The 14,511-nt window shown below is 43.0% G+C and overlaps 2 protein-coding genes across 3 annotated transcripts in view; both read right to left on the reverse strand.

Moving 5' to 3' along the window:
* Positions 1-1,255: 1,255 nt before the first annotated feature.
* The window catches only part of LOC106814182 (neural proliferation differentiation and control protein 1-like), a 41,690-nt gene continuing 28,434 nt past the window's right edge, over positions 1,256-14,511 (reverse strand). The window contains exon 6 of the transcript XR_001394567.1: positions 1,256-1,267. The gene's annotated coding sequence lies outside the window, so the exon portion shown is untranslated. The remainder of the gene's footprint in view (positions 1,268-14,511) is intronic.
* The window catches only part of LOC106814181, a 12,416-nt gene continuing 737 nt past the window's right edge, over positions 2,833-14,511 (reverse strand). The window contains exons 2-8 of one of the 2 annotated variants that reach the window (XM_014818479.1): positions 8,541-8,681; positions 8,123-8,263; positions 7,625-7,765; positions 6,922-7,089; positions 6,480-6,621; positions 5,239-5,432; positions 2,833-4,857 (exon numbers count right to left, since the gene is read on the reverse strand). In XM_014818479.1, coding sequence (XP_014673965.1) covers positions 4,562-4,857; positions 5,239-5,432; positions 6,480-6,621; positions 6,922-7,089; positions 7,625-7,765; positions 8,123-8,263; positions 8,541-8,681 — 1,223 coding nt within the window. In that variant the 3' untranslated portion in view covers positions 2,833-4,561. Of the gene's footprint in view, positions 4,858-5,238; positions 5,433-6,479; positions 6,643-6,921; positions 7,090-7,624; positions 7,766-8,122; positions 8,264-8,540; positions 8,682-14,511 lie in introns of both variants that reach the window. The other variant, XM_014818478.1, reaches the window with a different exon arrangement.

The following is a 14,511-nucleotide window of genomic DNA, read 5'->3' on the forward strand; positions in this document are numbered from 1 at the left end:
GTGTGTGTGTGTGTGTGTGTGTGTGTGTGCGTGCGTGTGTGGTGTGTGTTAAGCCTGCGATACCGACCGCTACCTCGTGGCCGAACAGCGCGCTATTACAAATCCGCGCCCTCTGCTTCCGAGAGAGGATGATTATGACCATGCATTATTATTCTACCACAAATGTAACTGACTACAACTGTTACGACCAATTATTTATGAATATGTAATCAATTGTCAATTGCGATCTGTCTGTGTTTTGCCGATGTTGCGATGATACTGTTTATTTCTGGTGACTTGCCCGCCCCTGCATGGCTTATATACGTGATATATCTACGTCCTCATCGTGGTTATAGTACGTGCGTGTGATTCCACTAGCTCGATAACTGACGAAATATACCGCCCGTAGCTCCAAGCCACTGTCGTGCGTTGCAAGATATCAAGACCTAATAACACATGTATTATTAGCTCTCGAAGATACGTGTACAGACGTATAGCCGTGCCACAACCAATTTGGATATAATTGCCAGAGTTATTTCTCCCGCCGACCGCTGCCAATAGACGGCCGCACGATGGCGATGCGGACGGATTAAGGAGGTTAATTAGCACCAAGCTGTGTTATCATCAATGCCCCTCGGCTAATATATTCTTGGCGAGTAGGTAAGCAGGGTATCCGCGATGTGGTTTAAGGAAGCCGGCGTACAGAACGTGTGAACGTCCGTTAACTCTCTGCTACGTTCTTTTTAATGCAGCGTCGGTCTGTGTTAAGTTTTGCTGGTCGTATAGTCACACATAGACAGGTATACATTACGCGCACAAGCTCATCAGTAGTTTTCGTAGTATTTTAAACACTCTTTTTCTGCTATCTTTAATGCGATATGCACAACGCCGTACGTGCTGCAGTGAATCACAAACCGCACGCCCGCTTTACCTCACAGTGTGACCGAGAGTCAATGCATACAGAACGCCATCTAGTGCTGCCAAGCGAAACTTCACGCGGAAATGCGTGCACACGTTGCAGTGGTTCTGTGTTAGTTTTGTCACAAGTAGGTGTTTCGATTCAACCCTGCCGCAGCTGTTTAGATATTGCGCCGCCAAAATTTGCGTAGCGGTTTGGCAGCTTGCATGCAGAAGCTACAACCACGCGCATTCATATTTAGCGAAGAAGAAGGAACGAATATTACATTGCCAACATATGTTGCGTGATGGTTTTATTTCCCTGCTACTGTTACCGGCAACATATTATATGCCTCGTTGCATGGAAGCTGGCTATTTGTATGAGGGACAGCTGGGGAGAGGTTGTCGCTTGCTTGGCTTCCTTGCCCGTAGCTGTCCCCCACTACACATGAACGCCGCGAGCGCCCCACGTGTTCACACGTCGCACTAAAATATGTTGCATATATTTGGGGATTGCCAAACTCCAGAGGAGGTTGGGGCGAATAATGCGGATGGCTGTCTGTGTTACAAATGTAACCCTCGAGCATAACTGAGTATGTCTAGCACACAACCACTCATCACGTGTGTAGCCAGTATCGCTCTCTAGGGACCTTGTGTGAAGATGTAGCGGCCATTGCTATAGGCAGATGGGCATCCGAACTATTCGCTCTAGTTTACAACATGTACAAGATAATACCGTCGAAGTGTATGTGCGAATTCTATCTTACGTTATGCGCGCGATATTTAAATACTAACTATCTAATTATTAGTTATTTCTCATTACTTACGATGTTTCATTCCCTCCAAGTACTGATCTAACTACTGTTCTGTAATTTTAACAATAGTGCACCCTTAATATAGATGTTCGTAGAATTTTGATATGAACGTCTAAGGGCTCGATGATTTGTCGTTCGTCATACTCACACATATGCACGTTTCGATTACGTTTTGCTACAATATGGCCGACAGTCAGTGGTTTGTGGGGTTAGAATCACTGATCTCTATATTATACTACCATTAGTATAATATTTATAATATTATCAGGAGTGAATAATAATAGAATCTATTATTATTCACTCCTGATATAATACTAACGTTAGTATATAGTGATCAGTGGTTGGGATTCGTACATACACTTACCGGTATCAGCTGCAGGGTTCACAGCGCGCATGGTCACTGCCGCAACGCGCATTATAGATAGCATAGCGAGCGGTCGCCGCCATCTTTTAATTGCACATTGGCATTTTGTGTTTTCCACCGTATATGTTTTTACATCAATTTACATTGATAAATGTCGTATGATGTTATCGAACACGATCAATATTTATTTACGATTGAATTCCGACAGAATGTGAGAATAAATGGTTATATTAGTAGTATCCGTCGTTTTCAGTTCTTGTCATCGAGAAGATAACAGAAGAGACGGACGAAAGCAGCAAGGAGGGATCGGAGAATGATGAGGAGCAGCACGAGGACAAGTACGAGAAGGGGAAGAAGGAGGAGAAGGAGGAGGAGGAGAAGAAAGGAGAGGAGGAGGAGAAGCAGGAGGTGGGAGAGGTGGAGGAGGAGGAGGAGGGGGAGGAGGAGGAGAGCGTATTTAACAGCGATGATACAACCAATGAACATAAAGAAGGAACCGCCGGCCATGTTGTGTAAGGACAGCGACAGTGGCTCCCTCTTGTCCCGCGACGCAGAGATGAGAAGCGTATGTATATACATACATATATATATATATATATATATATATATATATATATATAATACATATATATCAGCAGTTAATAAGTGATTGTCTTTATTAACTCTTGGTTGATTATTACGTGATTAGATGATTACGTGATTATTACGTTATTTGATGATTAACTCGTGATTGTCTTATGGATTTGTCTTTATTCATTCCTGATATATATATATATATATATGGTTAAGATGAGGTCGCCTCTGTACATCGGAGACAGGATCCGGGGTAGATTTCACTAGGTTTTGGAGCTGAGTAGGGTAATGAGTACCGATATGGGTTGGGTGCGGTGGTGGCAGCTTGGATCGACTCAGTTTTGGTGGAGTGGTTGAAGTGGTGAGTTGGGTAGAGAGGGGAGTTTAAAGGGTTGGTGTAAAATATGAGTGCGGCTACCATGTAAGTGGGATCGCATGACATCGGGTGACCTTAGGTGCATATTTGTATACATTTGCCGTACATTTTGGCCGATTTGATTATATCCACGTATCTGCTTAATCATGCTTGAATCTATTAAATTTTCTACTGAAGTAGTTACGATTAATCTTATAGAGTGAGTCAGGATATGGCTATGGTGGAGGAGACGTTGCCGACTAACGGATTGGCTAATGTGCGTTGAGCGCTTCCTTTGATGTCTAGGGATGTCGAGATATGCTGTAAATGATATGAGCAAGAAACAGAGATGAGAGAACGAGACGGAACGCGTTATCATATAGGCAGGGAACTGTGACATAATTGATTGATTTAATGATTGTGATTGAAGTTTGATTGGGACATGATTAAATGACATCTAACGCATAGTGCTACAGCTATTTCGCGATTGAAACAAGAGCAAGAGCATCCCTGCATGTGGCCGGAGAAACATTTTATTTACTAGATGTCGCCAGTGAAATGTTTCGCGGTATAAATGTGGGGCTATAATTTATAGACTATTATTATAAAACGAGGCACACCTTTATGCACTTCTGCTAACGTTGACCCATGAAGCACTCACTCACTGCCTAGACACCATACCACTTGCAGAATAAATTTAAGACTACACATAACGTTAATAATACGTTAATGCTTACAAATATTATTATAATAATGTCAATAAAGTTATTGTGATTAATAACACGTCAACCAATACTCCGATGCAACGTAATATTACATTTTCCCATCGGTACCTTGTTAGTTGGACCTATAGATATCTACGGTTGGTCCTATGGTTAGAGCTATTGCAAACGAAATCGTACACGAACGAATACGGACTAAAATATACCTAGTGTTCTAAAGGTGATGTGTGATCCAACTGATTTCAACTGTGTGCTGTATTATTAATCGTTCAGATTGAGATAAGAAGGCAAAAGTTGACCGTTATTTGTGATGATGAGGATGATGATGATGATGATGATGATGATGACGATACTGGTGATATACTCAACGAACGAGGGTTTTTTATTGCGAATTTCACAGTATTTATTGGCACGATGTTTGTATATAAATGTGCACATTGAAATTTTCGCATAGACGGTCGTATTTGGGACGGACGTAGTTTCCATCACTCTGTGTAACGTATTGCTGCTAAACCAACGGAACCAGAGGAGCAAGATAACACGATCAAGATCAAGCAACAAAAAGGTGTTGTGGTGGTTTTTAGACGAATATACGTGTCGCTGACGCGCACATGAGCAGCCAAATGCTTTTAAAGTTTTCGGCGTAAAATTATGACGTTCCATGCACGTGTGCTTCATTTTACACGAATTTGTTACGCTACTGTTACGCTTATATTAAAAGTGTGTTTTTTCATCAGCAGTAGCATTTCTTGGATAATTATCTACTCGATGTGGTCGTAAGTCCTCTAATAGTTGTCATCGGTATAACAATTTTGAGTTTAATTGCAACTTGGTAAGTCAAATACAATACCGTTGACTACAATGACCGTTTGGATATTAGACCGGATTTCCGCCCGGATGTCCGGCCGGATGTACGGCCGGATGTCTGCCCGGATATTCTCGTTGTCCGGGTCCGCGTCCCCTGCGTTCTTCGGCTGCGGTCCATCGCGCCTGACCGGACAGTCTGCGTCCGCCGCGAGCGGCGCCACTGTCGCCCGTCCATGATCGGGTTGCGGGCCGCGGAGAACTGCCTGTAGCTGTTCATATGTTGCCGTAGCTCGTGGAGGGTCCTGCCGACGTCAGCAACGATGCTGCTCACTTGTTCGTTTCCACCTAAAATGGGAATTACCAAAAATTTACGACATGGATATCAACACGTCAGTATTGAATAAAAACATTTTTATTTTTACTCTTTTCTGAACGCACGCACATTAGATGCATACACGCACGCACGTATATATATATATATATATATATATATATATATATATATATGCACATATAGACAATGGAGTGCGGGCGTTCCACTCTCAGTTAAAAGAATGCTCCAGGTAAAAACACATGCCATTCACCAGTTCCCTGTTAAATAAAATCGCAATTCCCATGTCAATTGTATATCTAAAACTTCCCCCGGCTCCCACATAATAAAAATTCCACAATCCTATGTCCCAAAAATTAACCGTTCTAGAAGTAAATGTACTCGCGCTGTCTTACCAACGAGTAGGAACGCATCATGCTCATCGCCCTTGCTAGCGTTCCATGTCACATTCTCCAGGCTAGCCATCACCGCCGCCAGCTTCTGAAAGTTTCTCCCGCTCGCGCTGTTGATGACGTCATCGCGCGTCTGCGTCAGCGCGCGGTATAACGCCATGAGGTCAATGACGAGATAGGGGTCACGCGCGAAAAACCTGCGACAGAGGTGAGATCGGTGTAAGTGGGTTGGTGGGTTGGTGGGTGGGTGGGTGGTTGGGTAGATATAGACATGTATAACTGTTTATATAAGCCACATAGTGGGTAATATAATAAAATACATTCACGCTACACTAGGTAAGTCACAGTCACGATATACATATATACAATATAAAAGACACAATTCACGGTGCTATATTTGTTAAATATATTCTCCAAACAACGATTATATGATTGTTGCTAGGACAATATATTTAACGAATATAGCATCGTGGTTTCTACGAGTTTTTGGTAAGAATCAACCACGCAAATATATATAGCCATTATGCCTCGAAGGTACACTAACGTTGACGACGCCAGCAGATGGCGCCACCGATCAGCTAAGTCTCATGCATTAATTAGGTTACGCGGATAAACGGCAACTACCAAACGATGAAAGTTTCTTCGGCATAACGTAACGTAACCCACGTCTAAGATTCAGATCGAGCCTATAATTCAATTTAATTTTAAATCGAGTCCGGTAGATGGCGGCTATACTTGTTGTAAGGGTGGGCACATGTTTCCATGAACCAAAGTATCCTCGTGACGTACTCTGACGTCACGCACGAACTCGGCTATCTCCGAAGTTGAATGCATTCAGCCTGCTGATAGTGCTGGTGGTTGCGCATGGTCATATTCCATACTACGCATATCAACTTCCGCATCAGACTTTCCGTATATCAAAGAATGATGCAAAAACCCTAACCTTAACCCTACACATATTCCATACTACGCATATCAACTTCCGCATCAGACTTTCCGTATATCAAAGAATGATGCAAAAAACCTAACCACAATCCTAACCCTAACACTAACGATACACCGACTCGGCTATCTTATATACTATCTATGGTATCCCAAAATCTATCTATGGTGTATAGATAGACACTGACGTCACACTGACGTTCACTGACGTCACGAGGATACTTTGGTTCATAGAAACATATGCCCACCTGTTGTAAGTGGGCATGCAGATGTAAGCACGTGTGATGACGCGTCACCTGTACCTGTCCATGGCCACACGAGGGAAGTTCGTGCGCGAAGCGTCGTAGTAAAACACAGACGATCGGTTCAGCAGACGATTTCCAACGTCCACAACCAGCGCCCTCTGGATCGCTTCTAGCGGCGGTGGCGACCTCTGTTCCACACCTAAACGCGGGTCAGGGGGCGCTGTTACGAGTGATCAGAGGTCTAAATAATGTGTGCAACGCTTTACGAAGAAAAGATTACGACATCCTTAACTAATGCTGACATATTCCCCATTATATCACATATTATATTATATATCTATATATTTTATATCATATATTTAGACTATAATTATATCACATTGCGTTCCTGAAAACGAACCCCTCTAGTAGTTGTTGCCAACGCTGAGTACGTCTGTTGCCATAAGCAACGCGGAAAGCTGTAGCGACGGGGTTGCCACCTGCTGGTAGAGCTACTCACCTGGACAGTCGATTTCGTCCGAAGCGGGGCCGACGAGGTTAAAGTTCGGACAGTCGCTGAGTCCGTCACAGGCCAGACGAGCCGGTATGCAGTGACCAGTCTCCTTGCAGCGAAACTGTGGCTCCTTGAGGCGGGGGTGATCGGGACAAGCCACCCACAGCATCCCGACTGTACAGCGATTAGGGAATCCAACACACACACGCACACCCGGCAACAGCACCCGCAACGCGCCCCCCCCCACACACACACAAACACACACACACACACACATGTATACTATATTATACTATATACTATATTATTAAAGAATCTTCGAGAAAACCGCCACCACGCGGTCATAAATGATGAAGCGACGAGAAACAGGGAACTAACACACAGCCAGAAGTACCGATAACTTGTTTACAGAATGTCGGAATCGCATAAACCGGGACGCGGGTAGTTTAATGCATTCCGATAACGGCCGACGATTATCCGAAATTACTGGGTATCTTCAACACCACTCGAGGCCCTTGAGTTGATTATATCAGGGGTTAATAATGACAAATTGTGAATTACAAAAGTGTGAATGACAAAAGTGTGAATAAATGAGTGAAAGAGTGAATGAAAGAGTGAATGAAAGAGTAAAACTTGTATAAATGACAAAACTGTAATAATGACAATTTGCCATAATTAACCCCTTGATTGTATCCGTGCTCCTACCTACCCTGTACTTGGCAGCAGCTCTCGTCGCTCGCATCGTCGCAGTGGGCGCGCCCATCGCAGCGTAGTCTCTCAGGGATGCAGCGAGCGCCGAGAAGCAGGGTACTAACGCCCGTCTCGCAGCGGAAGTCTCCATCCGGGCACTCTGGAAGGCAGACGACGGACGCATATTACTAAGCAGCATTGTTCCATCATCTACAGTCCGGTGGTGTCCTCCCTTATTTCCGTAGCTTACTCACTATCATTGTCCACTATGAAATCTCTGCTGCCTCCTGCCAAATTCTCTATCCTCCTTCTATGCCAGTGGCCTCTCTATTTCATTGTCTACATCATTGGTCCTTCTGCATTGCGCGATGTGCTTTCTCCCACCGTCTATTCCTCGGTCTCTCTGCATTCTACGAACTGTCTGTCGTAGCCGAACCCTACCGCTACCGCTACCGCTACTGCCATTAACCGCTTACCGTTGTCAGGTTACCCCCCCCCCTTCCCCGTGTTCGCTCACCCCACGGACACGTCACTTCCGTCTCGTCTGCCGCATCCATGCAGTCGGGTCGGCCGTCGCACTTCCTGGTCAGTTTCACGCACCTCGCTCGTGGGTGACCTCCGCAGCGGAACTCATCGACAGCGCACTCTGCCGGCGGAGCTGGAATAACGTAAAGTGTGACGTCGCCGTAGTGGTCCCGCTTGGCGATCGCAGGTACGCGTTCGCGTACGCACGCACGCAGAGCCACGCACATACAAGAATATGCTTTTATATAGATATCCACGTCAATATCTGTCCGTCATTGACGGGCGATATACAGTGCACACTAAATGTTGCCAGCATCTCGGCTTGAAGTTCGAATCGTAAACAGTCCCGATGTCGAGATAGTGACGTCATTATTGACGTCACCGGCGATCGGGATACAGACATCTCTTACCCTGATAGCCCGGCGCGCGGCAGTCCAGTTCATCGGAGCCATCGGGGCAGTCCGGGTCGCCGTCGCACACCCAGGGTAGGGGCAGACACAGCGAGGTGCCTGGACATTGGTGGACTGGAGCGTGGCAGCCATCTTTAAAATCTACGTCATCAACATCGAATCACAGTTAATCGAATAAAAAACCGAATTAATAGTAAAATTAGGCGACGTCACGATTTTGTGTTTGTATAGTTTGTCGGTAATCCTCATTGGTATAGTGATTCTAATTGCTTGCTGTTCGCTATTTCGGCAGGCGGCTCGAATGATTCTTTTTATTGTCGTTACGTTACGTTGCTCGCTTTGCTGGGTGGCTTTTCCAACGAAATATATTATAGTGGTCTTTCTTAGAACAGGCCCGATTAAACTGTGTAACGCACAAGCGACAAAGCGGCAAATACGTGATAAAGCGGCGATTAAGCGGTGGATACGTGACAACGTGCGTGCATACGGATTGTTTCTGAAAGTTGCGTTGCGGTGCGTTGCGTTGCGTTGCGTTGCGTTGCGTTGCGTTGCGTTGCGTTGCGTTAGGTCTTACGTTGCGTTCTAAAAGCGATGCGCCCGTTTATCAGAGGCCCTGTAAAGCGAGGACAACTGTGTGTGTGTGTGTGTGTGTGTGTGTGTGTGTGTGTGTGTGTGTGTGTAGTGCGTGCGTCGTGTCTGCGTCTCGGCGTACGGCGGCGTGCGTACTGCGGGCGCGCGCGCGTGTGTGCTGTGTGGTGTGTGCATTGCGGCGTCGCTGCTTACCGCGCGCGCGGCGGTGTTGCTCTGGTGTGTGTGTGTGTGTGTGTGTGTGTGTGTGTATCCATTGTATAAAATACGATATGGATAAATTCCTTTTGAGACGGTTTCAAAATCATGGGGTATATATAAAAAATAACAGCAGATCTCTAAAACGAGACTGACTTTCCTGCTCCAAGCTAAATAGCAACATTAATCTCGACAAGCTTCACCCTAACCCTACGGGCAGTTGTTATACCTACCTATACACCCATGCAGTCTGTTCCTGTCTGACTACTAATAATTCCACTAACAATTCGAGTACAGTTAAATTTATTACGTCTGCCCTTCGGCTTACTGTGACCTTCGGCGAATGAGAACGAGGCTAATCTCCGCGCGTGTACGGTTTCCATGACAACATATAGACGCGCGTTCGGTTACATACGATAATCCGTGCGATTACATGTGATTATACTTGCGAGAAATGAGTTACGCGAGACCAGCACGCACGCACGCACGCGCACATACACACACGCACGCACGAACACACTCACATAGAAACACGCACTGTCACAAAGGCGTCGGAAGCAATAAAATAGTGCCGCGGCTTTGGTGATAGGGCGAGCCCCGGGGAGGCGAAGCCACCCTAGGGGGGTCTGGGGGCATGCCCTCCCCCGTGAAAATTTTGAAATCTACAAGGCAAATGGTGGGCTCTGGTGCATTCTGAGCATTGTGATTTAGCACAAAAAAGTGTGTTTCACTGTAATTTTAGAAAAATACATGATGATTTGAAAGATTTGTTGCTTAAGACCAAAAACTCCAAATTTATTTTTCTTACTTTATCAGTGGAATAATCTTTGGTAAAACTTCCTGAAATACATTCCCATTTAAGACATGCATGCATACAATTGTACTGGTGCTCACAAACGAACTGTTAATATTCGTCATGAAACGCGCTGACCCTGGGCAAAGCATGCTCCCTCAATATAACGCAACGGCATGCTGCCTGCATAGAATCAGGAGTAGACGGGGAGCAGAGGAATGTGTGCCAGAGTTCTGGATCATAAAATTTTATAGCTACAGGTGAACTGCAGGGGCATGTACAGGATTTGGACCAGGGAGGGGTCTAACCGTAAGACTTGCGAGCACGCAAAGCGGAGGTCTCAGAATTTTTTGGAAATTAGACCCCCTCAGATGCGTTTTCTGCGCAAGCAGGGGGGGGTCCGGACCCCCTGGACCCCCCCTGTACACGCCCCTGACCTGACCTCATCTGACCCTGGTCTCCGCTTATAGGGGCCTAGATTACACGTATATAGATGATATATGTACCGGCCAAAAGACGGTATAAATTATTGAAAGATTTTGGTTACGGAAAATTTATGGCCTGAAAAAAGTGCCGCGGCGGTCGCCGCGGCTGCCGCGGCAGTTCCGACGCCGCGACGTACACACATACATACACACATACACACACATACACACACGCACGCACACGCACACACACATACACACACGCCCCCACACACACACACACACACACAGACCCCCCCACACACACACACAAATAAACAAACACACGCACGCACGCATACACACGTAACGAGAGAGAGAGAGAGAGAGAGAGAGCGCGCGCGCGGCGAGAGAGAGAGAGAGCGTGCATGGGGAGGAGCTAGTCAGAGAGAGGATGCATTAAGGGAATATAGCATTCATGTGAAGTGCGTATATACACACGAGCTGGAGCGATACGCACGAGAAAGGCACGAATCCCCGTGCGACGGTTTAACAGACATAAAACATGCATGCGCAGTCAGTCGGGCGCCCGTAGAACGACACATGCATGCGGTAGCAAGAGCGAGCGCGATATAATTTGCCTCATAATGCGATAAGCACCATCCCAGCATAGTAGCCGACCTCTGCATAATCCAAGATAGCGGCGGGTATGCCTCACAGGACCCCTCACGACAACAACGCGTACACGCATAACTCAAGTTTTAATGATTCCGTGCATTAATCATTATTGCTTTGCCAGTGAGTGGGTAATTAGCGGCGGATCTATGAGCGTAATTACGTCACGGTGGGTCATGATCAAAGCTTGTCACGCCGCGTGAACTTATTATGACTGCGTGACCCCTCACACGGGCATATAATTATATAGATTATATCAGGAGTGAAAAATAATAGATCCATTATTATTTACTATCTATTATACTATAATACTATTTAATTATATATATAGTATTATATATATAATTGATACAATTAATCATTCTCTCCTATATTATATATAATAGTGCTATATTTATATATGCAGATTATCAGTATATATATTATATATATAGTATAGTATATTATATAGTATATATTACTGTTATGATTAAGACGTTAGTGGTCTGTGCGGTTACGTGGGTAACGTAGGCGTGACGTACATAACATACATACATATACGTTACATACAGTACATAATACATACATACATTATATACATACATACATACATGACATACATACATAGCATACATACATACATATCATATCATATCATATACATACATACAGTAGCATACATACATTACATATCATTAACATAGCATACATACATACTAGACATACATACAGGTGACATACATACATACATACATACAATAGGATAGCATACATACTATACTACATAATATACGTACTACATACATACATACATACATACATACATACATACATACATCATACATATGCATAATACATAATACAATACATCTACATACATACAAGCATACATACATACATACATACATTACAGGTACTTATACATACATCAATAGCATAATACATATATACATACATACATACATAACAACATACAGATAGTCATACATACATACATATCAGTACATAGCATACATACATACATACATACATACAGTAACATACATACATGACATACATACTACATACATACATTACATACTACATACGATACATATCATACATACAGTACTAGCATCTACATACATAACATAGCATACATAGCATACATACATACAGTACTAATTACATTAAATACACTTACATACATACAGTACATACATAGCATACCATTACATACATACATTAGCATACAATACATACATAATTACAGTACATACATACATACATACATACATACATAGATAAATACATACATACATACATTAACATAACAATAGCATACAATACATTACATGTTCCATAACATACATAGCATACATACATACATTACATACATACAGTAGCATAGCATATCATACATACATACATACATACATATATACCATACATACATACTCACATATCATACATAGCAATACATACATACATACATACATCATAATACAGTTCATACATACATAACTACATGTACATACATACATACATACATAGCAACTATAAATACATACATACATAATACATAGTCATACTATTACATACATAGCATACATACATTAATACATTAGCATTGTACATACTACATAGCAATACATTAGCATAGCATACATTACATTACAGTACATACATACATACCATAATGACAGTACGAGTATACATATACATACATAGCATACATGACATACATACAGACAATACTATGGCATACATATCAATACATACATACATACATACATACAATTACATACATACATACATTAGCATACATACATCATACATACGATACATAGCATACGATACATACTAGTACATACATAGCATACAATACATACATACATACATTACATACATACATACATAGCATACAATACATACTACATACATACATACATACATATCATAATAACATACATACATATCATACATACATACATACATAATACATACTATACACTTACATACATATCAATATCATGACATACATACATTATCATACATACCATACAATCATACATACATACATCATACATACATACTACATTACATACATATGCATAGCATACATACATACATACTACTACATTCTATATCAGTACCATAGCATACATACATACATCGATTATCATACATAACATATCATTACATATCATACAACATAGCATAGCATACATACATACCTATGCATACATACATACATACATAAGTATCCTACCATACATACATACATACTATACATACATACATACATAAGTACATACATTACATCACATACATAACATACAGGTACATACCTATACCACATGACCAACATACATACATTACTACATACAATTACATACATACATACATACATACATACATTACATAAATAACATACATACATACATGTACATACATTACATACCTACATTACATACATAGCATACATACAGTATCATTGACATTACTATACATACATACATACATATCAGTACATAGCAATTACATACATAGCATACATGTGACAGTAGCTACATACATACATCCATACATACATTACATACGATAAGCAGTACATAACATACATACTTGATACTTTACATATTCGCGCTAGACGAAGCGCGCCTCGTCCAGCGATCGAAGTCATTAGGTAAGCGGGAAGCTCATTATTGCGCTCGGGCTATTTCATAACGGGCAAATTGAACGGGAAGTTGCTAGCTCCCCCATGCTGCGATCTACTTATGGTGGGGGGGGAAGATGGGGATGGGGGGGGGTGTTACGCTGTCGGTGTTTGGCGGCGGGGGCGACACGCGTAAGCTGCGCGAATCTGTCTGGCGCACGTGGTGTTGTGTGTGTGGTGTTGTGTGTTGTGTGTGTGTGGTGTGTGTGTGGTGTGTGTGTGTGTGTGGCATTGTGTGTGTGTAATGTGTGGTGTGTGTGGTGTGTGTGTGCGTGGTGTGGGTGGTGTTTTGTGTTGTGTGTGGTGTGCGCGCGTGTGTGTGTCGCACGTGTGTGTGTGTGTGTGGTGTGTGTGTGGTGTGTGTGTGAGTGTGTGTGTAGTGTGGATGTGTGTGTGTGTGTGTGTGAGAGAGAGGTGTGCGTACGCGCGCGCGTGTGTTTGTAATTTCATCATGTTGTGATCGATATAAAGGAATTACGTTATCAATGGCCGTGGCACTTTACAAAAGACACGCCTGAACCGACGTTCATTACATTCGTATTTCACTACGCCGGCTGATACAATGCAATGTATGAAAGATTATGAATGAGGACAATCAAAGACAAATTGAGATGTCCTATTATCCTACCCGCTGAA

Source organism: Priapulus caudatus, unplaced genomic scaffold (genome assembly GCF_000485595.1).
Source record: "Priapulus caudatus unplaced genomic scaffold, Priapulus_caudatus-5.0.1 Scaffold880, whole genome shotgun sequence".
NCBI lineage: Eukaryota > Metazoa > Priapulida > Priapulimorpha > Priapulimorphida > Priapulidae > Priapulus > Priapulus caudatus.